This window comes from Podarcis raffonei, chromosome 12, assembly GCF_027172205.1.
Source record: "Podarcis raffonei isolate rPodRaf1 chromosome 12, rPodRaf1.pri, whole genome shotgun sequence".
Lineage (NCBI taxonomy): Eukaryota > Metazoa > Chordata > Lepidosauria > Squamata > Lacertidae > Podarcis > Podarcis raffonei.
The window spans coordinates 2,763,898-2,791,588 of NC_070613.1; the positions used below are offsets into that span (position 1 = coordinate 2,763,898).

The 27,691-nt window shown below is 50.0% G+C and overlaps 1 protein-coding gene across 3 annotated transcripts; it reads left to right on the top strand.

Moving 5' to 3' along the window:
* The first annotated feature begins 3 nt into the window (after positions 1–3).
* On the top strand, positions 4–27,532 carry CSPG5 (chondroitin sulfate proteoglycan 5). Of its 3 annotated transcripts, none has more exons than XM_053409882.1 (5): positions 4–149; positions 2,565–4,095; positions 10,920–11,108; positions 21,230–21,383; positions 26,770–27,532. In XM_053409882.1, the coding sequence occupies exons 1-5, from the start codon at positions 83–85 to the stop codon at positions 26,929–26,931; spliced, it is 2,103 nt and encodes a 700-aa protein (XP_053265857.1). In that variant the 5' UTR covers positions 4–82; the 3' UTR covers positions 26,932–27,532. The 3 variants fall into 3 exon arrangements, with proteins under 3 accessions (XP_053265857.1, XP_053265859.1, XP_053265858.1); XM_053409883.1 differs by having other exon boundaries at positions 6–149; positions 21,230–21,302; XM_053409884.1 differs by lacking the exon at positions 21,230–21,383 and having other exon boundaries at positions 26,770–26,955.
* The last annotated feature ends 159 nt before the right edge of the window (positions 27,533–27,691 follow it).

Consider the following 27,691-nt stretch of genomic DNA (forward strand, 5'->3'; position numbering starts at 1 on the left):
CGTCCGCCGGCGCTGAGCGGCAGCCGGAGCAGCGCGCGGAGCCTCCTGCCGAGGGCGGGACGCGGCCGAGGGTGCACGGAGCATGGGGCGCGCCTGGCTCGCCTTCGCCGCCGCCGCCGGCCTGATGGCGCTGGCGGGCCTCCTCGCGGGTAGGTGGGGGCGAGGTGAATTGGGGGTGGGATGGAGACGCCAACACACCCATCTCCAGATTCCACCCTGTCCTCCTTTTTCTCTACCTGGATATTTTCTGGATTGCAAATATTTGGGGGTCTATTTTTGGGTGGGGGGTGGAATTTGCAACGGGGGAACCGCCCCCCCAACCCAGACAGTCTGGTCTCTCCCCCACCCCCGACCACTCCCCTCGCGCAAAAAAATAAGGAGGGCGCATTATTATTATTTTTTGGCAATGGTTAAGGAAACTGGGGGAGCCTTTTCAAGAAGTGGGGTGGGGGACGGTTAGGGCTGGGGGGTGCAAAATGGCCACATTGGGGTGGGAAGAGAAGACCCTTTCCCCCCCCAAAATGATTCCCACCCCTCCTTTTTCTCCTCTCCCCCTCCCACCCCTCATTTTGTAGGATGCTTTCGGGGATGTCTGTTGAGTGATTTGGTGGCGGCGTTAGTTGTAATGCAAGACACGTGTTACAAAATCCACACACTCTCCTCGCCCTGCTTCCCCTCCCCTGCAAATGTATTTTGGGGTGTGTGTGTCCGTGTCCCCCCCAAAAAAGGAGGCTGTGGCGAATGGAGAGCTGGAGGGCAGGGGGAGGGGCGGGCGGCGGCGGCAGCGGCGGGAGATCGCAGCGAAATGCGGAATCACACCGGATCACGTCCTGGTGATTCCGTTGCGGACGAGTCAGGGCTGGTGGTGCAGCATGGAAGACCCCCTTTGCCTTTATTGGCTGCACCCCCTCTCAAAAAAAAAAAATCTGTCGAAGATCGAATGAATGCAAAAAGAGAGTCCCTTTATTTCTTTTAAAATGCGGGTCTTGCTTGATGGTGGAAGAGATCTATCTGTATAGTCCCCCGCTGACCGTGTCCTGTCGTAAATAAACCCCAGACGCTCGGAAGGGAGTGAGAATTATCCTGCCTGCTGCTGCCGCCAGGTTCAGATGTGTAAATCTATGGATTTTCAGGTCAGAAGGCCACAAAAACCAGTGACTCAGTCAGACCTTCCTGGGGGGGGGGGGGATGCAAAATGAATTGTTTCCCCTGCAAGACCGCTCATCTGCCTGGCAGGATCAGACTAGGAGGTCCACCTGTTTTAGGATCTGGTGATGCCCAGTCAGACAGGTGCTGACTTGAGGTGTGTGCGCCTGTGTGTAGGCATGTCCACCCTTTTGGGATCTCTCCATCCCTCTTCTCCAGCTGGTTTTGCCTGCAGTCCTCTTCTTCAGTCACACCCCCAGTCCTGGGTGCTCAAAAACCAAACAGACACCCTCCTCCTTGTATTTATTTTTCCCCTGGTTTGAGGAGGGGTGTTTCCTACCTCTAGAAATGTTTCTTTTCTGTTTTGCATTGGCTTCTCTTGCATTCCGCCCTCCTTTTTCTGTTCCCTTTTGTCTTAAGCCTCGGAAAAAAAAACCTGAGATCTTTCTGGGGGAAGCCAAAATTAGAACACTGGGTGGGTGGGGGGTCTTGTCAGAGAGAGGCCACCTTTTGCCCATGGATGGAAGGAAGGATTTCTCCCGAAGGTTGATCAGGCTGCCTTCCTTCCTTCCTTGCGGGGAGAGGTCCACCGATTTGGTAAATAAAAACCCCCGAGGCGACTGTTAGCGCCAAAGACATTTCCCATATTTACACCCCTCTCCGCGCTACAACCAGCCAGCTTCTTCTCTCTCCCCCCCCCACCTTCCAAGTGATTAATTCTGCTCTACTACACTGGGAAAGAGGGGGAAGGAGAAAAGCTGAATCAGGCAGCCAGAATGTGTGGGAATGAGCCGCGAGCCGAGACCGCTGCTATTTTTGACACCGCGGCAAGGAAGAATACATAGATATATATAATAGGGAAAGTACTGTTTGGTGCGCTGGAATTGTCCGTAGGAGGTTCTGGGGTTTGGAAAAGCAGAGAAGCTGAATGTTGGAAGATTCAGGGCGGATAAAATAAAGTCTTTCTTCACGCAGCGCTGAGTTGATCTGTGGAACTCCCTTCCACAAGAGGCACTGGTGGCCAAACTAGGTGACTTTGAGATAGGACTGGGCAGATTCATGGAGGAGAGAGCCATTAAGGGCTAACAGCCCACAATGGCTATGCTCTTGCGCCCGGGTCGTGCTTGCGGGTTTTGCATTGAGACAACTGCCCTGTTCTGCCCTGTTCGAGCCTCACGTGGGGCAAAAGATTCCTACATTGGACTAGATGACACACGAGGTCCCTTCTGACTTTTCTATGATTCTATGTATCAGGTTATGAGGACAGGAAGCTGGCTGGGCCTGATCCTGCAGGGCTCTTTATGGGTTCTTATTTTGGGGAGGGAGCTTAGCAACGCCTCTGTGGGCACGGGGAGGAGCGCCTCTCCCTGCTTGCATTCTTCCCCACTCACAAGCCCTTCTGCCTTTCTTGCCTGCAGCCTCTGAGCAACCTGCAAGATCCCCCAACGCCACTGACATCCGAGGAGCCCCCTGGCAGAGCAGGCCGGCCGCTGTGAGCAGAGCGCCGCCTCCGAGGAAGGAGAATCCCTCGCCACCGAGACCCAGCGCCTGGCGAGGAGCGAACGCCTCTACCGCCAAAGCCTCGCAGGCAGCGGGAGCGAAGGAATCTCAGCTCAAGCCACCTGCCGTTCTCCCAGGCGGCAATGGAGGAGATGCCGTCGCTTCTGACATCCCAGCTGCTGGCAGCCCCCCAGGGGCAAGCGTCACGGTGAGGTACTTTTCTGGAGAGATGGAGGAGAAAAACGTGTCGGGCCTCTGTCTGGGCTGCCCCGGGGGGACTCTCAGCGAGCCCTTTTTGGGGGGACGCGACGGCAAGGGCCCCCTCGAAGCATTGTCGGGCGGAACCGGATTTGCCCAGCCAGCGCAAGGGCAGGAGGGGGCCTGGAAGTTACTTGACGGGAAGGACGGGGCAGCGGGGAGCCCCCGCGCCACCCCAGAAAGCCAAGAGGAAGCCGGTAGCGGGGACCAGCCCGCCAAGGCCTCCCCGGATCAAGGGGAGTTGGCGGAACGGACCACGACCCCCAGGTTTGCCCCAGAGGCCAGCTCTTCCGCAGGCCTGGGCCACAGTTCGGCCGAGACGGACCTCCTCCTCAACACGTTTGGGGTGGCAGTGCTGGCGTCTCCCACGAGGGCTGACGTCCCGGCCCCCGAGGAGGGCGGGGCGGTCCCAGAGCAAGACTCCGCCCAGAAGGAGGAGCCTCTGGAGCTGTGGGTGGAGTCTTCCAGCAGCTCGCCGGCCGAGGGCGCGCAAGGCCGCACCGACCGGAGCTGGCCGGGCGCCGAGACCCCGCGGACGGCCGTCACGCCTCCGATCAAGGCCTCCCCGAAGCCGTCGCAGGACCCTTTGGCCTCCGAGATCATCGACATCGATTACTATGACCTGTTTGACGGGGAGAGGCTAGGCGGGGCCGGCCTGGACTCCACCAAGCGGAAACCGGTGGACGACAAAGGGATGTCGTGGTCCCTGCACGACCTCTACGATGACTTCACGCCCTTCGACGAGTCCGATTTCTACCCCACGACTTCCTTCTACACCGACGGGGACGAGGAAGACCTGGACGAGCCGGAGGAAGAGGAGGAGGAGGAAGATGGCGGAGGAGGGCTGGCCAGGGATCTGGAGGACGAGAACGGCTTTCGGATCCCCACGCAGGCTACGCCCAAGATCCACACCGCCGTCCAGGAAGCGGAGCCCACCAGCCGCCGCTACGTCGTCCCACCTCTGCAGACTTTTGTCATTACGGGGGGCGGCGGCAGGGCCACCCCAAGACCCCGTCCGGCGGAAGTTGGCCGGGACCTCAGCCTGTTGGGCGTCGTGGAGAACGGCACCGAATGCCGTAGTGGTTTTGTCCGGCACAACAACTCCTGCAAATCCATGTGCGACACGTTCCCCAGTTACTGCCACAACGGGGGCCAGTGCTACCTGGTGGAGAACCTGGGGGCCTTCTGCAGGTGAGGCGCTACCTGGAAGTGGGCGGGGCTTCCCTGGCAGGTGAGGTGGGAGTAGCAGAGGCAGCTGTGGCTGCGCTGCAGGGGGCGCCACAACTGGGACGTGGAAGGGAGCATGAAAGGGAAGGGGGGATTTTAGCGACACCCGGGGTGCCCCTGAAATTTGAGTCTTCTTCCACTGGGAGTAGTAGCCTTAAAAGGTCTGGGATGGGCCAGGCTGAGCCTGGTTTTGGAGCATAGATTCATCCTCCACCCAAAACTGCACTGGCTTCAGCTTGGTCTCCACATGTGACAGGGTGAGGGGTTCGAATTCCCAGCTGGTCAGAGTAGATGGTACCAGTTCATAGTTCAAATGGGTGAGTGCTGTTAACTGAATGCCCCCCTGTGTGAAAACACACAAAGCTCCCCTTCAAGTAAGAAGACCAGTGCATCAGGCGCGACATTTTAAGCCTAGACCGCTCCCTGGTGAGCTAGCTTTCTAACTGCAGGGACTTTGGGCTTTATTTATTTATTTCATCAGATTTGTATGCTGCCTGGTTGTAAGAAAGCAAAGCCCTCAAGAAGGATGAAGTGATAAAATTATCCATAAATAATAATAACAATATAATAATAATTTATTATTTATACTCCGCCCATCTGGCTGGGCTTCCAACAAAACAATAAAATACAATAACCTATTAAACATTAAAAGCTTCCCTAAAGAGGGCTGCCTTCAGATGTCTTCTAAAAGTTTGGTAGTTATATTCTCTTTGACATCTGGTGGGAGGGAGTTCCACAGGGCGGGTGCCACTACCGAGAAGGCCCTCTGCCTGGTTCCCTGTAACCTGGCTTCTCGCAGCGAGGGAACCACCAGAACGGCCGCAATAATTGAAAGTAGCAGTGGACCAAAAACAGATTAAAACTCGCACCGCCTTTCTAAATATCTGGGTGGACTTGTCTAAACTGGAATGTTTCTAACATGTGCGGAAAAGAGTCCAGTGAAGGTGCCTGATAGATTTCAATAGGCAAGGAGTTCCAATGTTTAGTCTTTGTTTAGAATGCTCACATTCCTTTTTTATGGCTCGAGCCATCTCTCCGGTTGTACCGGGAACCTCGAGGCTCCGTATTTTGGATGGCAACTGTGCCAGAGGGGCAAGTGGCCTGCTTTATGGCCTCATGAAGCAAATACCCAACGTGGCGAGATTGGTGTGCAAGTCATGTGCTGCCTTGCAAGGTTCCCAACTAGGAGAGCATTGGGGGTGTCTTAGAGCAAGCAGGTTGGGGAGCCGAGGAAAAGGATTGGCTCAGCTTTCATCGCAGCAGAGGTCACACGCCTTGCACTCTTTCTCCATAGGACTGAATGGGAGGTATTATTATTATTATTATTATTATTAATAATAATAATAATAATAATAATACTTTTTATTTATACCCCGCCCTCCCCAGCCAAGGCCGGGCTCAGGGTGGCTAACAAGCAATAATAAAAATAAGTAGAATGAATACAACTTAAAAACAAGATTAAAATACAACATTAAAATATTGAAACATTAAAACACTAAAATGCAGCCTCTTCACAGGAGGAGAAAGGAGAAAAGAAAGAGGGGGAGGGAATCAAATTGGTTCCAAGCCAAAGGCCAGGCGGAACAACTCTTGTCTTACAGGCCCTGTGGAAAGAAATCAGATCCTGCAGGGTCCTGGTCTCCTGAGACAGAGCGTTCCACCAGGCCGGAGCCATCACTGAAAAGGCCCTGGCTCTAGTTGAGGCTAATCTGACTTCCTTAGGGACCTCTAGGGTGTTGCTATTTATGGACCTTAAGGTCCTCCGTGGGCATACTGGGAGAGGCGGTCCCGTAGGTACGAGGGTCCTAGGCCGTGAAGGGCTTTGAAGGTCAAAACCAGCACCTTAAATCTGACCCTGTACTCCACCGGGAGCCAGTTACCTACTTAATGTGGAAGAAAAGGGGCGCATCCCTCTTGGCATGTGGGCTGAATCTGGGAGATCTCATCTGGCACCCCCAAGTGGGAATCCGCTCCTGCTTGCTGACCCCCATATCCTGACTTTTCTGAGAATTATAGAGTGGAAAGGAGCTCCAAAGGTCATCTGTTCCAACCCCTTGCAATGGAGTAATGTGGGGTTTGGGGTCACACTGGACTGTGATGGAGCTTTAGGGAACTGTCTCATCAACCTGAAGCAGGAATGGGGCACCTGTGGCCCTCCAGACGTTATTGGACTACACCGCCCATCATCCTGACCGCAGTTTGCCCATCGGGGACAGATACAGACAGTACAGTGGTACTCCGGTTGCGGACGGGATCCAATCCGGAGCTCCGGTCGGATGCTGGGGTTTCCACAACCAGAGGTGCCTCTTCTGCGCATATGCGCACAGAGCGCTTTTGCGCATACATGAGCGGCGAAACCCAGAAAAATACTTCCGGGTTTGCCGCTTTTGCAACCCAAAGTTTAGTAACGTAAGCCAAGGTTCTACTGTACAGTGATACCACAAGTTACATACGCTTCAGGTTACATATACTTCAGGTTACAGACTCCACTCACCCAGAAATAGTACCTCAGGTTAAGAACTTTGCTTCAGGATGAGAACAGAAATCGTGCTCCAGCGGCACGGCGGCAGCAGGAGGCCCCATTAGCTAAAGTGGTGCTTCAGGTTAAGAATAGTTTCAGGTTAAAAACGGACCTCCAGAACGAATTAAGTACTTAACCCGAGGTACCACTGTATTTTCGAGAACTGCAACGAAGTGTTGCAGCGCGGAGTTCTCCCATCAACCACGGGCTATTGAAAAATATCCCATGCCATTCCCTCTTCCTGCCCCCAAACTCCTGTTTTTCCATTTCGCTCTGCCCCCCCCCCCCCGCATTTCCTATACATTTATTGCATTCCGCCTTTTTCTCTGAGTAGCTCACGGTGGCATGTGTGGTTCCCCTCCCTCCTCGTTCAATGCCCCCCAACAATATCCCTGCGGGGCAGGGACTGGCCCCCAAGTTCACACAGTGAGTGGGGATTCGAACCCTGGGCGCGCAGGGCGATGTTCTTTGGTCTCCGAAAGGTGTGCCCTGAGTGCTTCGTTTACGACGACCCTGGGAGGTAGGTCTGATGCTGTCTCAGCCCCGTGCCCTCTGCCCGACCCAAGGTTGCCAGAGGCAGCCTGAAGGTGTCTCGGCTGCTGCCTGCTGAGCGGAGAAGGGGGGGGGATTTCCCGGGTGACCCCTGCCCCCACAGCACCCTGCCTGCTCAGCGGAGCCGGAATTAGGTCAGAGCCACGCTGACGGGATGCTCTCCCTGAGTCACTAATCAGCTCTGACAGACAGCGGTGGCGGGAAGAAGGCGCGCTGTGTCCAGAGATGGCATTCTGGGTGCGAGTCACAGGGTGCACCGAGAGCAGAGCTTGGGTAGGGGTCCTCTGCGGGAGATGCACCCCTTTGTGGATCCAGCCAAAATCCTGAAGCACAAATGGGAGGCGAGTTCGGATCCTGCCTCGCTGCTCATTGACTCTGGTGTTCCGGACCTGTACCTCTAGGCAGGAGAAGGGATTTCGGTTCAGCGGGTGTGGCGTGTGCTGTGCATTCATAAAGCCATACAATTGTCTGGTTTTGGAAGGACCAAGGGGGTCATCTAGTCCAGCCCCAGCAATGCCAGAATCGCAGGTTGCTAAGGCTGAAACACACACCTGCGGGTTCCCTGTGTGTTTCTAGGTCCTTTTGTGCTGATGGGATGAGCATTTCCAGCTAAATCCTTTTTCCCAGCAAGCCTTGGATGCCGTTGCAAAATCTGCATGAATTGCATGACGGTGTTTTATTCTGCATTGTGTGGGGGGGGGTTTAAACTTTGTTTTTGTACTGCATTTTGTAAAATTATCATTAGCCATACTGGGAGTGTAAAGCATGAGAAATAAAGAAGTCGGTGGTGGGCAGTTTTTGGCCCTCTGGGTGTTAAAGGTAAAGTAAAGGGACCCCTGACCATTAGGTCCAGTCGCGGACGACTCTGGGGTTGTGACGTTCATCTCGCTTTACTGGCCGAGGGAGCCGGCGTACAGCTTCCGGGTCATGTGGCCAGCATGACTAAGCCGCTTCTGGCGAACCAGAGCAGCGCACGGAAACGCCGTTTACCTTCCCGCTGGAGTGCTACCTATTTATCTACTTGCACTTTGACATGCTTTTGAACTGCTAGGTTGGCAGGAGCAGGGACCGAGCAACGGGAGCTCACCCCGTCGCTGGGATTTGAACCGCTGACCTTCTGGTTGGCAAGTCCTAGGCTCTGTGGTTTAACCCACAGTGCCACCCGCGTCCCTCCTCTGGGTGTTGCAGAACTACAAATCCCATCATCCATTGGCCATGGGGGCTGATGGGAGTTGTAGTTCAGCAACATCTGGGGGGCCAACTCTCTCTCTCCCTGCCCTCATTCCTCTTCCGTTAAGAGGCTTGGACACACACATGATAGCAGGGTGGATTTGATTTAAATCAAATAACGATTTAAATCACTGGTCAGTAAGACTTGATTTAAATCTCTTTTTTTACAGAAGGACTCATTCTTGCTGGTATAATCTTAATATTTACAGCCAGATGAAAGTTTCATTTCTGGAATAATAATTTTTCAGAATAGTTTTTACAGTTATATCAAAAATTACTGATCTGGATATACTGGTAGAAATACACTGATAATTATGAAGTTAGTGTGAGGTTTAATAGCTGTTTATATTTGGACAACTTTTCTGCTGCACTTTATTGGAAGGAGAAAAATAATAATTTCCTTGGTAACAATTTAAACCATTTATTTAACTAAAACAATAACATTATAGCGTATGTAGCCATGTTTGTTAACTGATGTGGTTAAACGATTTAGCACACGTGAAAAACTTAAAACAAATCCTTATTTCCTGATGAATAGCATTTGGACTAACTTAAACAGAAAACTATATTTAGAAAGATTTTTCCTCCAAAAGCATTTTATTTTAAAAATCCAATTTATTAATTTTTTTAAAAATGCGATTTAAATTTTAAAAATCATATATATATATATATATATATATATATATATATATATATATATATATCATTAATTTTTATCCACCCTGCACGATGGGAGTTGTAGTCCAAGCGACACCAGCCAGGGTCCTCTGTGTGGTGCAGCAGCTGAGGCCGCCCGAACATTATTGCGCAAGGCGCTGTACTTGTGGGCTTCCCTTTCTCTCGATTCACAGCTGCAAGTTAGCGCAGAATGCTGCAGCCCGATTGCTGACAGGAGCGAGGCTTTGCCAGCCTAGCCCACCTGTGCTCAGATACCTGCCCTGGGTTCCAGCTTGTTACCGGGCAAGGTTCAGGGTGCTACTATCAGTATATAAAGCCCTGAACAATTTGGGACCAGTTTACCCGCAAGATTGCCTCACCCCACATGAACCGATTGCTGGGACTGGCAGGTGCTGAAGAAGTCCCATTCGATATTTGTAAGAGCTCAATATTTGAGTGTGGCGGCACTTAGACTGTGGAACTCCCTGCCTGTTGATATTAAGTGAGCACCTTCACTGTGGATTCTTCTGCACCTGATAAAAACATTCAGAGGTTTAGAAAGCTGGTTCAAGCCTTAATTGTAATTTTAACTTTCCTACGCCTGAAATTACCATTCCTAATTTTACTTAGTACAGTGGATGCTCAGGTTGTGAACGTGATCCGTGAGGGAGGCATGTTCGCAACCTGGAGCATTTGCAACCCACAGCGGCACATCTGCACATGTGCGGGTTGCGATTTGGCGCTTCTGCGCATGCGCAAAGCACGATTTAGCACTTCTGCGCGTGTGCGACCGCCAAAACCGAGAAGTAACGCATTCCGGTACTTCTGGGTTTCAGCGCGTCCGTAACTCGAAAAAACGCAACCTGAAGCGTCTGTAACCCGAGGTATGACTGTAGTTTTCTTATGGTTCTATCCTTTTTGTCAACCTCTTTTGAGGGTTTTATTTTTGCATTTGAGCGGCGTATGAATTTGACGAAACAAGCAAATAGGTTGCTGCTACAATGTGGGGCTGGTTTGCATACTGAGCCTAGCCCCAAATTGGTGACCTGTTTGTGCCGCTAAGCTGAACTAGGCGTAGCTTTTGAACCCAGTGTTGGCACCAGCTAATCCAGAATGCGGCAGCTAGACTGGTGACTGGGGGCGGCCGCCGAGACCACATAACACCGGTCTTGAAAGACCTACATTGGCTCCCAGTACGTTTCTGAGCACAATTCAAAGTGTTGGTGCTGACCTTTAAAGCCATAAACGGCCTCGGTCCAGTATACCTGGAGGAGCGTCTCCACCCCCATCGTTCTGCCAGGACACTGAGGTCCAGCTCCGAGGGCCTTCTGGTGGTTCCCTCCCTGCGAGAAGCCAAGCTACAGGGAACCAGGCAGAGGGCCTTCTCGGTGGTGGCGCCCGCCCTGTGGAACGCCCTCCCACCAGATGTCAAAGAGAACAACAACTAACAGACTTTTAGAAGACATCTGAAGGTAGCCCTGTTTAGGGAACACCAGCACTTTGAATTGTGCTTGGAAACGTACTGGGAGCCAATGTAGGTCTTTCAAGACCGGTGTTATGTGGTCTCGGCGGCCGCTCCCAGTCACCAGTCTGGCTGCCGCATTCTAGATTAGTTGTAGTTTCCGGGTCACCTTCAAAGGTAGCCCCACGTAGAGCGCATTGCAGTAGTCCAAGCGGGAGATAACCAGAGCATGCACCACTCTGGCGAGGCAGTCCAGATATTATTATTATTATTATTATTATTATTATTATTATTATTATTGGGATGGGTGCCTTTCCCAGACTCCCCCTTTGCTGACCAGACCTCGCTTTGCCTCTCGCCCCGCAGGTGCAACACCCAAGACTACATCTGGCACAAAGGCATCCGCTGCGAGTCCATCATCACTGACTTCCAGGTGATGTGCATCGCCGTGGGCTCGGCCGCCCTAGTGGTCCTCCTCCTCTTCATGATGACCGTCTTCTTCGCCAAGAAACTCTACCTGCTCAAAACCGAAAACAGCAAATTGCGCAAGACCAAGTGAGTGGCGGCGGGGCTGGGCGGGCGGGTTTTTGGGTGGGTGGGTATCAATGTCGTGGGAGGGTTGGACGCAGAGGAATGGAAGGAGGAACCAGCTGGGGAACGCCCCCCAGGGAAGAGGCACAGAGCCCAGGGAAGGGTGGTGGAACGACGAAGAAGGAGAGGAGGTGTCAGAATCTGAAGAGGTGAGAGGGTTTAGTGAGCGGGGAGAGTCTGTGGCAGAGAGTAGTCCAGAATTGGAGGCTGAGGCAGGAGAGGAGGGGGGCCAAGAGGCAGAGATGGGTCTGGCTGGTGAAGAAGCTACTCCTGCTGCTGTGACAAGCTCTCCTCCTGCCTTGTCTCCCAGAACCAAGAGAGGCATGAACAGGGTGGAGGAGAGTTTGGCCTCATGCAGGCGCAGTCTCAGATTGCTTGGGAAATCCCTGGAGAGGAGGTTGAGACTCGGCAACTGATTTTAATGGAGGAAGGCTCATGGGAATGAACTGCTTTGCTCAGCTGCACACTCAGCCAAGTTGGGTTTTTGCTAATGAAGAGCTAACCCCATCTTTAAATGGTGCGATCGCTGACTGGCAAGGAAGAGGCGGGAGACGGACGTTCCTGGGAAAGGTTTTGTCTTCGTTCTTTTATTGCGGAGGTGCCGGGTGTGTGTGTTTTGGCTTTTTTGTCCTGAGGGCCACACTCGTCTCTGGACCACCTCGCAAGGGCTGCATGCTAGCAGTGGGCGGGGCCTGGGCCAAAAGTGAGCGGAGCAACACATGTTTATCATCATGGAGGAGAGGGCTATTGAGGGCTCCTAGGCAGGATAGCTATACTCTGTCTGTGGTTAGAGACAGCAATTTAAAGCCCTAAATGGCCTCGGTCCTGTATACCTGAAGGAGCGTCTCCACCTCCATCGTTCAGCCCGGACACTGAGGTCCAGCGCCGAGGGCCTTCTGGCGGTTCCCTCATTGTGAGAAGTGAGGTTACAGGGAACCAGACAGAGGGCCTTCTCGGTAGTGGCACCCGCCCTGTGGAACGCCCTCCCTTCAGATGTGAAGGTAATAAGCAGCTATCCTATCTTTAAAAGACATCTGAAGGCAGCCCTGTTCAGGGAAGTTTTTAATATTTAATGCTGTATTGTTTTTAACACTCGATTGGAAGCTGCCCAGAGTGGCTGGGGAGACTCAGCCAGATGGGTGGGGTATAAATAAATTATTATTATTATTATTATTATTATTATTATTATTATTATTATTATCTGGATTCCAGTTGCTCTTGCGCTCGGATCCCGCTTGCAGGTTGGCCACTGTGAGGACAGAATGCTGGATTGGGTGCGCCCCCTTAGGCCTCATCCGGCAGGCTTTGCTTATTACTGTCCTGCCATCAACAACAGGCTTTGTGGGATCCCTGCTGCCGTCCCCATCCTGTGATTTATGGGGCGGGAGTTTTCCGACTGGGAGAAATGCCAAGTGTTGTGTGTGCCCAGGATGGAGCGCCTGTCAGTTCGCCTCTTCCGCAGGGCTGTAAATTTCCCGGGTGACATCAGAGAAAGAGGTGAAACAGAGTGGAAGGGGAGGGGGAATCCGTTCTGGAAAATGCACACAGCGGCATTTTTCAGAACTGCCCCCCCTTTATATATATATATTTATCAGAATAGCAGTTGCATGACCCACTAAGGAAGATAAGAAGACAATAAAATTCGAAACAGCAGCCATTAATTGCACATTCGCTGAAAACCCAATTAAAACTATTTAGTTTAATTACTCCGCCAAGCCTGGTGAACCTGATCCGTGATGCCAGCTTCTCAAAGTCTGATCGTCCTCTAGTAAGAGTCCTAGGTGCCACATTTAGTAACTTCTTCACTGCTCAGTAAATTCCCAGCGTGACAGATGGGCTTCATGCAGCGAGTCCAGTTTCCCAATGTCTTGTTTTTTTTTTTTTTTATTTATTATTATTATTATTATTATTATTACTTGAATTTATATACCGCCCTATACCCAGAGTTCTCAAGGCGGTTCCCATAAAAGGATCACAGTGTATAAAATAAAAGTAAAAGCAATAACCCAATTATAAGGTAAAGGGGCCCCTGACCATTAGCTCCAGTCGTGGCCGACTCTGGGGTTGCGGCGCTCATCTCGCTTTACTAGCCAAGGGAGCCGGCGTACAGCTTCCGGGTCATGTGGCCAGCATGACTAAGCCGCTTCTGGCCAACCAGAGCAGTGCACGGAAACGCCGTTTACCTTCCCGCCAGAGCGGTACCTATTTATCTACTTGCACTTTGACGTGCTTTCGAACTGCTGGGTTTGAAGGAGCAAGGACCGAGCAATGGGAGCTCACCCCGTCGCGGGGATTCGAACCGCCGACCTTCTGATCAGCAAGTCCTAGACTCTGTGGTTTAACCCACAGTGCCACCTGCGTCTGTATAACTCAATTATACACCCCTACACACAAAAGAGCCACATTTTAAAAGGGTATAGGATGTTGGTCAGGCCAACCAAAGGCCTGGTTAAAAAGGAATGTTTTTGCCTGGCGCCTAAAGGTGTATAATGAAGGCGCCAGGCAAACTTCCCTGGGGAGAGTATCCCACAGACGGGGAGCCACTGCAGAGAAGTTAGCAAGAGTCTTCAATCCCCACTTTCCGCAGCCACCTCTTGCCCCCTTGCCTCTTAGGGAATCCCCCAGGGAATCCCATTGTCCTCCAGGGGGTGGTACTTCGCTGGGCTACGCACTTCATGCAGTTGTGGGGCAGAATTCTTTCTGAGCTGGACTGCTTTTGCCCGCAGGTGAGGGACCTGTCAGAACATAAACATACAAGCTGGCGCCGCAGGTTCTTTGCCAACCAGGCCCATCTCTGCCTCTTGGCCTCCCTTCTCTCCTGCTTCAGCTTCTGCCTCTGAGTCTGAACTGCTCTCTGCCACTGACTCTCCCCGCTCACTAAACCCTGTCGCCTCTTCAGATTCCAAGACCACCTCCTTCCCCTTGTGACCGCCCATCATTGTCCCACCACCAATCCCTTGGCTCTGAGCCGTCTTTCCTTGGGGGTCCCCAGCTGGTGCCTCCCCTCCCTCCTCTGCGTCCAACCAGTCCCGAACCCAAGAGACCCCTCCCCTCCTGCGGTTTCCAGCAACTTGAATTCAGAACCATTTCTGCCTCTGAACGTGGAAGCAGAGCCCAGACTTCGTCATCAATAGCCTTTCCCTCCTCCACGAATTTGCCCAATCCTCTTTTTAAGCCATCTAGATTAGGTGGCCATCCCTGCCTCCTGTGGCAGTGAGTTCCGTAGGTTAACTGTGCGTTTGCGTGCCGCAGAACTTCCTTCCATCCACCCTGAATTATTATTATTATTATTTATACCCCGCCCTTCCTGGTTCAGAAAACCAGGCTGAGGGTGGCTAACAACAAATTTAAAACACTTAATTGATGCAACAAATACAGCATAAAATACAGTATAAAACGTGAATAACAACAAATTCAAAAATCAATTTAGGGGGGAAATCCATTCAATAAACATTAGATGATCTCAAGGGCTAGCTGGCTAAATGAGTCCTATTTGGGCCAGCGAGGAGACCAGGGGAGAATTAGCTGTGGGATCCCAGAGCGGGTAATCTTCATAAAAAGGGGAGATGGAGGGAAGGAAGGGGAATAAAAGATCAGGCTAAGTTCAAATTGAAAGCCAGGCGGAATAGCTCTGTCTTACAGGCCCTGCGGAAGGAAGTTAAATCCTGCAGGGCCCTGGTCTCATAGGACAGAGCATTCCACCAGGTCGGAGCCACCACTGAGAAGGCCCTGGCCCTGGTGGAGGATAGTCTGACTTCCTTAGGGCCTGGGACCTTAGTCTAAACTATGGTTATTCATGGACCTTAAGGAAATCTTCCAGCCCTCTGCCTCATTGGATGCCTGCAAGTTGTAGCCTGTCCCAGGTCTTTGTTCTTCTTCATGCTCAAGGTTGAGCTAAGCCTGAAGGCTGGAAACTCTGCTGCCTGCCGGTTGGTTGGGGCTGCGAGCGCAGGCCTGCTCACCCTGCGTAACCCCACTTAGCATCTGGAGGGTGGGAAGGAGGGAGAGCTCCTGCGCTGCTTCTCGGCTTTGTACCCCAGCTCCTGGCTCTCCTCTCTTTCCCCTCCAGGGTCTGAGCAGGCCAGCTCCCTAATGAGCGGTTAATTGCTGTTTTGCAAAAGTGCCATCAGTAATTACCAAGGAGTGCTTTGCACTGTCTGGCAAGACCTGTGGGGGTGTGGGGTGGGGGCCATGGGAGGCGGAGAGCAAAGGTAGTTGCCAGCAGCTTCTGGGCATTGAATGCACTTTCAGCTCTTCCCTTACGTCTTCAGTAGAAGAACTCCAAAATACTGGGCTTTTTTGCATGTCATGGGCATCGCTGTTTTTCGCCAAGGCAACGCCATTTGTGGTTATTGCCGCTGGGAATGACTGCATCCCAGGCACCGGGAAACAAAAGTCTCCCAGTGGTATCCTGTTGGGAAGATGCAAAATGATAGAGTGGGTTTGCATCAAACAAAAAACTTGGGCCCCCCCTCTCTCTCCCCCTCTCTGAGAATCCCAGCTGACCTCTCACTTCTGGCTGCAATGAGCCATTTTTCAAAGCTCCCTGTCATGGCAGAATCTAATAATCGCCACTCAAGCTGCAAGCACCCAAGTCTTTCTGACCCAATGCGCTTTCTGTAGCAGTGGCTATGCAGTTGCCTCCCACTTGAGGGAGGCTGCCCCCCCCCTGCTTTGTGCTCAGCGCCAGGCAACCAGAGATAGACTCTTCTTGGATATGGAGGTTCCGCTTAGCTACTTAGCACCAAGGCCGTTTGCATGCTGCAATTTTGCAGGAGGACCAAAAACCCACAGTGCAAATGTCTTCCGTGCAAAAATGCAACATTTTGAGGGCGCCTCTGCTTGAATCTTGCTTTAGAAGCCAGTTTCTAGCCATTGTGGACCCAATTCAATGGACTACTGCAACGCGCTCTACGTGGGGCTACTTTTGAAGGTGACCCGGAAACTGCAATTAATCCAGAACGCGGCAGCTAGACTGGTGCCTGAGAGCGGCCGCTGAGACCACATAACACCGGTCCTGAGAGATCTGGCTCCCAGTACGTTTCCAAGCATAATTCATAGTGTTGGTGCTGACCTTTAAAGCCCTAAACGGTCCAGTATACCTGAAGGAGCATCTCCACCCCCATTGTTCTGCCCGGACACTGAGGTCCAGCTCCGAGGGCCTTCTGGTGGTTCCCTCATTGCGAGAAGTGAGGTTACAGAGAACCAGACAGAGGGCCTTCTCGGTGGTGGCACCTGCCCTATGGAACGCCCTCCCTTCAGATGTGAAGGAAATAAGCAGCTATCTTATCTTTAAAAGACATCGGAAGGCAGCCCTGTTTGGGGAAGTTTATAGAATCTTTATAGAATTCCTTCAAATCATAAAAAGTTCAAAATGAAATCTTTAGTCTCAAAGTCTCTGTACTTTGTACAGTGGAAGACAAGCTTTGTGTATTTAACAATGAATGAAAGATTTTGAATGAATGTATATAAATGAAAATATCAAATGCTGTGGAACAGTGTTCATGTAATAATGTAGTCGCAGCATTTGATATTTTCATTTACATACATTCATTTGTGATAAGGTGGGTTTATGAAGCAATTCTATATCCCCCCAACACGCTGACGAAGAATTCTACAAAACAGTAGGCAATATCCGGAATCACTGTTCAGTGTTGGACATTATATTTGTTGAATACACAAAGCTTCATAGCTTGTCTTCCACCGTACAAAGTCTGGCACCTCGCTTCATTTAAAGATTTCCAGAGACTTTGAGACTAAAGATTTCATTCTGAACTCTGATTTGAAGGAATTCTATAAAGATGTTTATTACGTATGTTTACAGTCATCGTGTTGCCTAGACATTGCTCTGGAACGGGATGGCCCTTCGTAGCTGTCACCGTTTCCCTTTTTTTAAAGGGAAATTCCCTTATTCCGAATAGGATTCCTTGCGAGAAAAGGGAAAAGCTGACAGCTATTCGCCCCTTCTCGCTGGGGCCTTGACATCCACGCTGGGTTTCTGTGTTGTGTGATTCAGTTGGGTCCTGTCCAGGTAGGGCGGGGGTCCTCAGTGCTTAATATGTGCAGAGATGGGTCCCTGGCTTCTTAGCAACAACACATTGGTTGGGGGGGGGAGGACGGAGCCTGGGAACTGCCCCCACCCCTCTTCCTGAGCGCCCCTTTCTGCCAGAGGTCATGGGAGCGGCTTGCATTCCTACGCGCTGCTTTTTCTTTTGCAAATGAGCTTGGTTTCCCCCCCCCCTTTAAAAAAAACAAAACCGCCTGAGTGCGCAGCCACAATGCCCCCCCTTTTCTTCCCTCCAGCTCCCTTAAAGAGCTTTGGGGGGGGCGCTGAGCAGCTGGCGCTCTGCATGGGGGCGCCTGAGCTTGGCAACAGCAGATGGCCGTATTGTCCATCGGTGGGGAGGGGGATAGCTTTGTATGGCGGGGGTGGGGGTCTTCGAAGGGAAAGATTCCCTCCATTGGCATCTTGGGGGGGGCAGAGGTCATCTGAGAGTGGGGGGGCAGCGTTGGGGAGAAGCGACACAATTTCCTTTGGGGAGATACGATATACACTATACAATATCTTTATTGTCATTGTCCCATGCAGAACAATGAAATTGAAAAACTACATAAAACATTCAAAAACCCCTAAAAACTCTGAAACCCCATTTTAAAATACACTATACTATAGAGACCCTTTATGCTGCGTTTAGAACCAGAATTGCATTTGCATAGAAACTGTTTCTCAGGCAGCTAGTCCTGGTCTTTATAACCCTATACCTTCTTCCAGAAGACAGAAGCTGAAAGAGATCCTTTCCGGGGTGCGCACTATCCTGCGCTATTTCTTATGGCACCTGGAAGCGTAGATTTGATCCAAAGTGGGAAGAGTGCACCCAATTATTCTCTCCACAGTCTTTGCAACCCTGGACAGCATTGTTTTTCCCCTGACCATGCAGCTCCCAAACCACACACACAGACCATAAGTTAATACACTCTCCACAGTACAATGGTAAAATGCCATCAACAGGTCCTTTGAGAGATTATTTTCCCGGAGGATTCTCAGAAAATATAACCTCTGCTGTGCTCTCTTCGTCAGGTCTTTGCTGTTTTCTCCCCAGGTTAGGTCATCTCTCAGACTCCATTCCCAGAAATCAAAACACCGAGACCTGTTCCACGCACTTCCCCTCAATAATGAGTGGCTGAATATTCAATTTACATTTCCTAAAGTCCACAATGATCTCTTTTGTTTTCTTTAAGTTAAGGAGTAAGTTGTTCTTCCTGCACCACTCCCCCAACTGCTCAACTTCCTTCCTATAGGCCGCCTCCCCCTCTCCAGCAGCATGGCGCAAAAAGTTGGCAGATTGCGTCTTCCTGGCACCAAGCACACCGCGCCCCCCTTGCGAATGAGGCCGTGGAATCGTAAAACGGTTGAATTGCAAAGGGACCCTGGGGGCATCTAGTCCAACCCCCCTGAAATGCAGGAACCACAGCACTTTTGCTCCGCCGTCGGAATGTGGCCCCCAGAAGGTTATATGGCAGAGAATGTGGCCCTTAAGCTTCCCACAGTTGTTAACTGGCATCTGTTTCTCACTTTCCTGTATAGCTTAGCTTAGATAATTTATTCCGGTCAGAGACCAGCTTATAAAACACACTTGGGGGGTACAGTCACAGAAGGAAAACAAACAATTAAAATAATGTACAACAATAAACTTAAAATTTATAAATGCGATTAACGTATAGACACTTAAAACTACCGCAGGGAGCTGACCCGGAGTCACCCCTGGAACCGAGTTTGGGGATTTTCTTAACGAACTCGTTTGGGTCGGGTGATGGTCTGCGCCTACAGATCTGTACACAGAATCTGGCGACCATCCGGGTCGTCTTCTGATCTTTGCCTAACAGAAAAAGGTCAAACTTTTCCCCTGTATATTTTCTACTGCACAACTTTATGTCTTTTTGTTGCAATTTTTAAATTTGTTTTTTAATTGTTTTGATTTGTTTTAATTGTTGTTGTGATTTTTTAAAAAATGAATGGGCAATCAATAAATTCATTATCGAAGAGGGTTTTCTGCCCTCTGCGTTATTGTCATAAGAAATGATGAGCAAGATGTCATAATTAATATCATTCCAGCTCCACAATAAGAAAAATATGTATTGATCTTTATTACGGCCATTGGCCCATCACACGACAGTTTCCCATACCAACATAATGTACTCAAACCTCCAAATTTAAAACCGCCAAGACTTACAAAAAACAGACAAGAACCAAAGCAAAACAAAAACAAAAGACCAACATCATACATTACAATAAATTTGTAACATAAACATCGCCCTCTACTCATAAATTAGTAGAAGACATCAATGGTGAAATCACCTAATTACAAAAATAAAAAGATGGATGGTCACAGGGATGCCACAACATTGTCCGTCCCTTCTGACTCTGTGGATTCCGCGAATGTTAATTGTTTTAAGCAAAAATGAGGCAAAAATCAGTTTTAAGCAAAAATCAGTCAGGAGGTTTAGGCAGGAAACTTCCCTCCTGGGAGGTCCTCCTCCGCAAGTGCAAATTTGGCCGGAGATTGCTGCGTGAAAGGCACTCTGCAACTGCTCAGAGGCAACCTCTTCCCAGCGCTTCACCTGTTCTGGTGGTGAGCCATTGCTCTGCAAAGTGAATGTGGTTGATCTCTGGCTTCTCCCGTGGGAAAAGTTGTGGAACGAACGGTTAGATTGCTTCATTTTTGGAGAAGGCTTTTTTTTGGGCTCCATGATCACTGCAGATGGTGACAGCAGCCACGAAATTAAAAGACGCCTGCTTCTTGGGAGAAGGGCAATGACAGGCCTAGACAGCATCTTGAGAAGTAGAGACGTCACCTTGACAACAAAGGTCCGTATAGTTAAAGCCATGGTTTTCCCAGTAGTGATGTATGGAAGTGAGAGCTGGACCATCAAGAAGGCTGATCGCCGAAGAATTGATGCTTTTGAATTCTGGTGCTGGAGGAGACTCTTGAGAGTCCCATGGACTGCAAGAAGATCAAACCTCTCCATTCTGAAGGAAATCAGCCCTGAGTGCTCACTGGAAGGACAGATCCTGAAGCTGAGGCTCCAAGACTTTGGCCACCTCATGAGAAGAGAAGACTCCCTGGAGAAGACACTGATGCTGGGAAAGATGGAGGGCACAAGGAGAAGGGGGCGACAGAGGACGAGATGGTTGGATAGTGTTTTCGAGGTTACCAGCACGAGTTTGGCCAAACTGCGGGAGGTAGTGGAGGACAGAGGTGCCTGGCGTGCTCTGGTCCATGGGGTCACGAAGAGTCGGACACGACTAAACGACTAAACAACAACAACAACAACAGTTGGGTGTGCAGAAAAGAGAGTGGTTTCAGGAGCTGCCCTCTATTTGTGCAACTCTATGCCATTCACTTCCACATATAATAATTATAACAATAACTTATTATTTATGCCCCGCCCATCTGGCTGGGTTTCCCCAGCCACTCTGGACGGCTTCCAACCGAATATTTAAAACAATACAGCATCAGACATTAAAAACTTACCTGCTGCCTTCAGATGTCTTCTAAAAGTCTGGTAGTTGTTGCTCTCTTTTACATCTGATGGGAGGGCGTTCCACAGGGTGGGTGCCACCACTGAGAAGGCCCTCTGCCTGGTTCCCTGTAACCTCACTTCTCACAGGGAGGGAACTGCCAGAAGGCCCTCGGCGCTGGACCTCAGTGTCCGGGCTGGATGATGGGGGTGGAGACGCTCCTTCAGATGTACTGGGCCTTTGAGGCCGTTTAGGGCTTGAAAGGTCAGCACCAACACTTTGAATTGTGCTCGGAAACGTACTGGGAGCCGTAAACGTGTTTGAACAGCGTAGCAGGTGCTCAAAGTACCCTGGAAAGATTGCTATGGTTTGTTGCCAGCTCGACAATCGAGTTGTGTCCTGCCTTTGTTGAGAGTCCTACATCGCGGGGATGGGGGGTTGGCCTGGATGACCTTTGGGTTCCCTTCCAAATCTGTGATTACTCTTTCTGACCTCCGGATTCTCTCCCTTCTTTCCTCTCTCTGCTTCCTGTTTTTTCCCCTCTTCTTCTCCCCGCCGCCGGCAGATACCGAACCCCCTCTGAGCTCCACAACGACAACTTCTCGCTGTCCACAATTGCGGAGGGCTCGCACCCAAATGTAAGGAAATTTTGTGACACCCCCTCCAACCTCTCCCCTCATGCTCGTGCATTGGCTTACTATGATAACATTATCTGTCAGGTAACTCGTCTTCTTCACGTCTCCCCCCCCTTGCTGCATGCCTCCTGCCCCCCACCCTCGTCTCCCGCCCCACCGCCTGCCCCAGAGCACACTCAGAGCAACACCAGCGAGAGAAATTGCCGGCGCCTGCACTGGTGGAATAGCGAAGTCAGGGGGGTGTCTGGCTGCCCCCAACCAGAAATAACTCCAAAACAGCCCCGCTTTACTTCGGCCAGAGGCCCACCTATCCTGGCACCCTGTTTTCCCAGGGTCCAAATGCCCCACAGAACCTAGGGATTGAGATAGACTGCCCCTGGAGCAGGAAGTTCCATACAGATATCAGAAGATCCAGTGGCTCAGTACAGGTGAAACTCGAAAAATTAGAATATCGTGGGAAAGTTCATTGATTTCCGTAATTCAACTTAAAAGGTGGAACTAATATATGAGATCGATTCATGACACGCAAAGCGAGATCTGCTTCTACTTCTCAGAGGTCCAAATCTTGCTCGATTTGCAATCCTTGTTTTGAATATTCTAATTTCCTGAGATGGTTAATTTGGGGTTTTCATAAGCTGTGCATTATTGCAACAATAACAAATCAAGGCTTGACATATCTCGCTTTGCATGTCACGTGTCTATCTCATATATCAGTTTCACCTTTCAAGTTGAATTGTGGAAATCAAGGAACTTTTCCATGATATTCAAATTTTTCGAGTTTCACCTGTAGGTTCCTCCAGTAAACACCCTGGCAGGAACCCCATAAGTTCCTAAGAAGTGGCCAGTTATCCCAGCGGCACGGTGGGAACCCCACAAGGCCGGGACCTGAGTTTGATACTAGCACACTCCGCACTTGTGAATCCAGGCAGCTGGATGTGTTCGAAAGCATCCTTTTTCTGTGGGTTTATCTAGTCACCGTTGGTGGGTGTCGCTGTCTCCTGCGGAAAGGAGTTCCCTAGTTTAATGTTGCACTTCGTGTGAAAATTCTGCCCTTTCCAACATTCAGCTTTCTTGAATGCCCACGAATTTTTCCATTATGCGAGAGGGACGGGGGAAAATTCTTTCTTCTCTCTGCACGCTGTATAAACCTCTGCCACATCCTCCGTTATACTTGCCTTTCCCCTTCCAAGCTGAAAATGCAACCTTTCCCCTCATAGGGAGTTTCTGCAACCCAACTGATCATTTTCTGCAGAATATATCTTTTTAAGGACACGGGTGGCACTGTGGGTTAAACCACAGAGCCTAGGACTTGCCGATCAGAAGGTCGGCAGTTCGAATCCCTGCGACGGGGTGAGCTCCCGTTGCTCGGTCCCTGCTCCTGCCAACCTAGCAGTTCGAAAGCACCTCAAAGTGCAAGTAGATAAATAGGTACCACTCTGGCGGGAAGGTAAACGGCGTTTCCGTGCGCTGCTCTGGTTCGCCAGAAGCGGCTTAGTCCTGCTGGCCACATGACCCGGAAGCTGTACGCCGGCTCCCTCGGCCAATAAAGCGAGATGAGTGCCACAACCCCAGAGTCGGTCATGACTGGACCTAATGGTCAGGGGTCCCTTTACCTTTACCTTTATATCCTTTTAAAAAGGGCAGCTCTCTGCTGCCCTCTAGTGGTGGGGCCGATCCATGTAGGAGTTGTGCCGCTTTTCTCCCACATGGCTGCGTTTATCTGCACCCCCTCTGTTCATCCGGTGCACTGAGCCTGCCTGCCTGCCTGCCTATCCTCTTCCAGGGCCTTTGGGAAAGTCAACCACATTTGCATAAAATGCACTTTTATCCAGATTTTTTTTTTAAAAAAAACAACTATACAAATTAATGCTGCAATCCTATATGCCTTTACCTGAAAGTCAGCCAGTCAGAACAATGACCGCCAAACATGCCCCGCTGGATGTCCAGTAGCTTTGGGGCAGCTGCGTAGAATTGAAATATCGTAAGGAACCCCCAGCGGTCATCTAGTCCAGCCCCGCTGCAGAGGAGGAATCGGCGCCAAATATTTCGAGAAGCAGGAAACGGTGAATGTCTTGCGCCTTTCAGCAAAGCAACTGTTTGGCCTAGCGATGCACATGATTAGCGATTGGGTGCGGGGGCGGTGTTGCCGAATGTGGCCCCCAAGATCTCTTGATCCGGCCTTTGGGACTGTCAAGCCTGCAGCCTGCTGTTGCTTGCCTGAGCGATGCTTCCCCGATGAATGTGCTCCCTGCCCCTCCTTCCCTTCCATGTTTCCGCAACCCCCCCCCCGCCTCCCTTGTGTCCATCCTCACGGGGGCTTGGACCCTGCTTGTCTGCGTGCCGACAACCACATGCCCACACCCACGTCTGGCCACGGGGGTCTCGGGGTGGGGGCACGAGGCTGCTATGCGCTTGCTGCTTCCTCTCTCCAGTGCTGCCTGTGGGGGGCGGTTGGGGGGGAGATGGGGACGCAACAGAGCATGTGCAGAGAGCATCAGGGACGTTCTGGGGGTGTCAACAGACAGACCTCCTCAGCTGGGGGTTTCAGGGTATTTATTTCATTATTTTTGTGTGCTTATTTATTGTAGGCATTTAATATTCTGCCCTTCATTAAAAAGCACACACAGGCAGACACACACACACACACATACACACACACACACACATATCTCTGAGGACTTTTCAATCCAGATAGATAGATAGATAGACAGACAGACAGACAGACAGACAGACAGACAGACAGACAGACAGATATAGATAGATGATAGATGGATAGATAGATAGACAGAGATGATAGAGATAGATAGATTGATAGATGATTGATAGATGATAGATAGATAGATAGATGATAGATAGATAGATAGATAGATAGATAGATAGATAGATAGATAGATAGATGATAGATAGACAGATAGACAGACAGAGATAGATAGATAGATAGATAGATAGATAGATAGATAGATACTGTTTTTAACACTTGATTGGGAGCTGCCCAGAGTGGCTGGGGAAACTAAGCCAGATGGGTGGGGTATAAATAATAAATTATTATTATTATTATAGATAGATAGACAGAGAGACAGAGAGAGAGAGATAGACAGACAGATATAGATAGATGATAGATATAGATATAGATAGATAGATAGATAGATAGATAGATAGATAGATAGATAGATGATAGACAGACAGACAAATATACTGTAAATAGATAGATAGATGATAGATATAGATAGATAGATAGACAGACAGACAGATAGATATAGACAGACAGACAGACAGAGATAGAGAGAGAGAGAGAGAGAGAGAGAGAGAGAAATTAATGCCACAATCCTATGTGCATTTGCCAGGGAGTAGCTGCTGGCTCATGTAGCAGGAGGTCCCAATCCATGATCCACCAGCTTTCTTATGTATATATTGGGTTTTTTAATTGTATTTCGGTTTGAATCCTGTGGTATTCAAACTGCGCTACAATAAAAACGCAGCGTATACGAAATGTCGTCGGCATGGACTTTCACGTGCAGTGCGCCGTTAAACTAGGGAACTCCCTTCCGCAGGAGGCAGCAACGCCCACCAACCTGAACAGAGCGCTTCTGCGCATGTGGCGAAACCCGGAAGTATGCACTTCCGGGTTTACCGCGTTCGCAACCCGGAAGTTACGTTCCGAGGGTCCACTGTATTAATATATATACTGCTTATCTGCCAAGTTGGCTCTCAAAGGAATTTTACAACTATGAAATCCGTCACAAAATCCAAACAGAATTAAAACGTCCAGGAACAATGCCGTTGGAGAATTAAAGCATCCTTATTTAAAATTCACAGTAACCCAGTTTTAAAAAATAATAATGTATTTGAGATCAGCGCCCTGGTACTCTAAACTGTCCTGGAGTTAAGTGCCAGAATCCCGGTGCTGTCCTCAGAAGCGTGGTGGATACCACGTTGCTGTGTTTGCTTTTTACTACATTTCTATAGTCGCCCCACGTAAGCGGAGTCCTCTGACTGGATCGGGGAGGAGAAAAATCAGCAACCTTAAAATGCAAGGGAAAACCGTTGCAAATTAACGAAAGAACTTGCAACTTAAAACCTAGGGCTTAAAATTTGATTTAAAACTGGGAGGAGTGGCAGTTGAATTGGTTAAAAAGGCACGGGCTTGCAGAAAGATATTTGCTCAGCGCATTCCAGATTAGGGTGGCTGGAAAACCTCTCCGCGTGGAGATCTGTTCCATAGCCAGGAGCAGAGAGAGTCAGGCCATTGGTCCAGCTAGCGACTTCCCACACTGACTGGCAGCTGTCCTCCATCAACTCATCAGGGCGTCTTTCCCAGCCCTAACAGGAGGTGCCTTTGGGGACTAAACCTGGGATTCAAAGGAGGTGCTCTCCCAGTGAGCTAGGGTGAGGCGGTCCCAAAGTAAAGGAAGGATTGAACTCTGATTAATAAGAATACACACAGAGGCTTGAACCAGCAAGACTCTGCGAAGGGTGCGTATAATAATCTCTCCCTCCACCCCCTGGCCCAGGTCGTTTTATTCACAAAAGAGCTTTTTACAGAGTGTTCGTAAGAACCAATCAGATTTCTTCCAAGCATTTCAACAAACCCCACGTGGGGACAAAGTTAAACTACCAAAACTAATTAAGCATGGGGTAAATAAAGCAGAACTACAAAGGAGTGCATTTGGCAACCCTGGGAAGTGATAAACAAGCAATATACATAATAAGGATGGCCAGGAGGACAGCGATCATTATCACCTTCAGGTGAGATCTGTTTCCTGGCCCCAAGATTAACATATCAGAAAAGCTACATCAAAGAAACTGCCCACTGTTTTTGATGCCCCAGGATGCCTGCCTGGCAAAGCAACTGGCAGTGTACGTGACTGGTCAAGCAAGAGAAATGGAACAGGGATGCAGAGGTGTGGATTGATCAGAAATCATATCAAAATAGTTTAAACCCAGTCAACGCAATGCTTTCATTGCTGACACAGGTGGCTTACTCTATATTTGTTATAATTCCTCATAGTAATCCCACCTGATCGCTACACTAGGGCCCGGCTCCAAAAACAAGATTCTAGTTCTCATGGAGGTCTGGTTTGAATAAGAACCTCATAAGATGCCTTATTACCCAGTCGGGGCATGGATCCATCCAATTCATTATTGTCTGTGCTGATTGACTCTCCAGGATCAGGGACAGGGATCTTGCCGAATCCCTGGGGATTAAGCCCAGGGGGCTGGAATGGATGACCTCACGGGTCCCTCCCAGCTCTACTGTTGTACGATTCAGGAGCTTGTGGTTTCTTACCTCAAAGCATAGGATTCGCCAGCTAGCGGCCTTTGCGCCAGGATCTGGCCCCAAAGATTCCCCCGTCCATGCTAGGCCTTCCTTGTTGAGCTCTCTGTTGCCATCGCCACTTCCAGCACTGACTCCCTTTTCTCTCTTGCGCTTCCTTGCTCCTTCCCTTCCCGACCGCCCCCCCCAATTTAGGACGACCCCCATGCCCCCCACAAGCTTCAAGACCCCTTGAAGTCGTGCCTGAAAGACGAGGAGTCCTTCAACATCCAGAACTCCATGTCGCCCAAACTGGACAACGGCAAAGGGGAAACGGACGACTCGGAAGTGAATTGCTTGCAGAACAACCTGACATGAGAGCCCAGAAGGAGAGAAAGAAAGGAGAGAAAGAGAGAGAAAGAACGAAAGAAAAGAAAAGAAAGAAAGAAAGAGAGAAAGAGAGAGGAGATGAGGAGGGAGGGAGGAAACGGGAATAAGGCGGAATAAAACATTTAAGAGCACGAGGGTCGCCCCCTCTTTGTACAAAGCTCATTTCTCGTAATCGTTCATTCTCTTTGCTTTCCCCTTCCCCGACGACTTCATAGCATGCTTTGATGTGTTTTTGTACAGCGGGAAAAACAAGGGTAATAATAAAGAAGACACAAGAAGACGAAACTCTTCCTCTATCAAGTGTGTGCCCCCCCCCAATGAATTGTGTGTGTTGGGTTGTGTGTTCCGTTGCCGTCTGTATAATGCCTGGGTTAGCCTCACTCCTGACTCTTCCCTCCCTCCTGTCCGTCCCTCCCATATCCCCCCCCTCACTGCTGTGATTTCTAAACCTTTGCTGTGACTCGACTGACTTTTTTTTGTATTTTACCCAGCCTTTTTTGGAGAAACGAGTTTGAAAATGTGAAAAAAATTAAAAGACCTTGAAATAATAATAATAATTAAAAAATACAAAACATTTTTTTAAAGTTAAGCTGCTGCCGTGCGTCTCTTCCTGCGTGTGGGGGGGGTGATGGGGGGGTCAGGATTTGGAGGGGCAGCCGCTTTGGAAACGGCCAGGCACGATTCCTACATTAAAGGGGGTTGGTTTGGATGACCTTTGGAGGTGCCTTCCAACTCCCAGGATTTGGGG

Bases quoted from the DNA above. Each gene is read 5' to 3' on its own strand.
- CSPG5 (XM_053409882.1), top strand. From the start codon at position 83: ATGGGGCGCGCCTGGCTCGCCTTCGCCGCCGCCGCCGGCCTGATGGCG. The intron at 150-2,564 runs GTAGGTGGGGGC...TCTTGCCTGCAG, and splicing joins GCTGGCGGGCCTCCTCGCGG to CCTCTGAGCAACCTGCAAGA. The intron at 21,384-26,769 runs GTAACTCGTCTT...CCCCCAATTTAG, and splicing joins ATGATAACATTATCTGTCAG to GACGACCCCCATGCCCCCCA.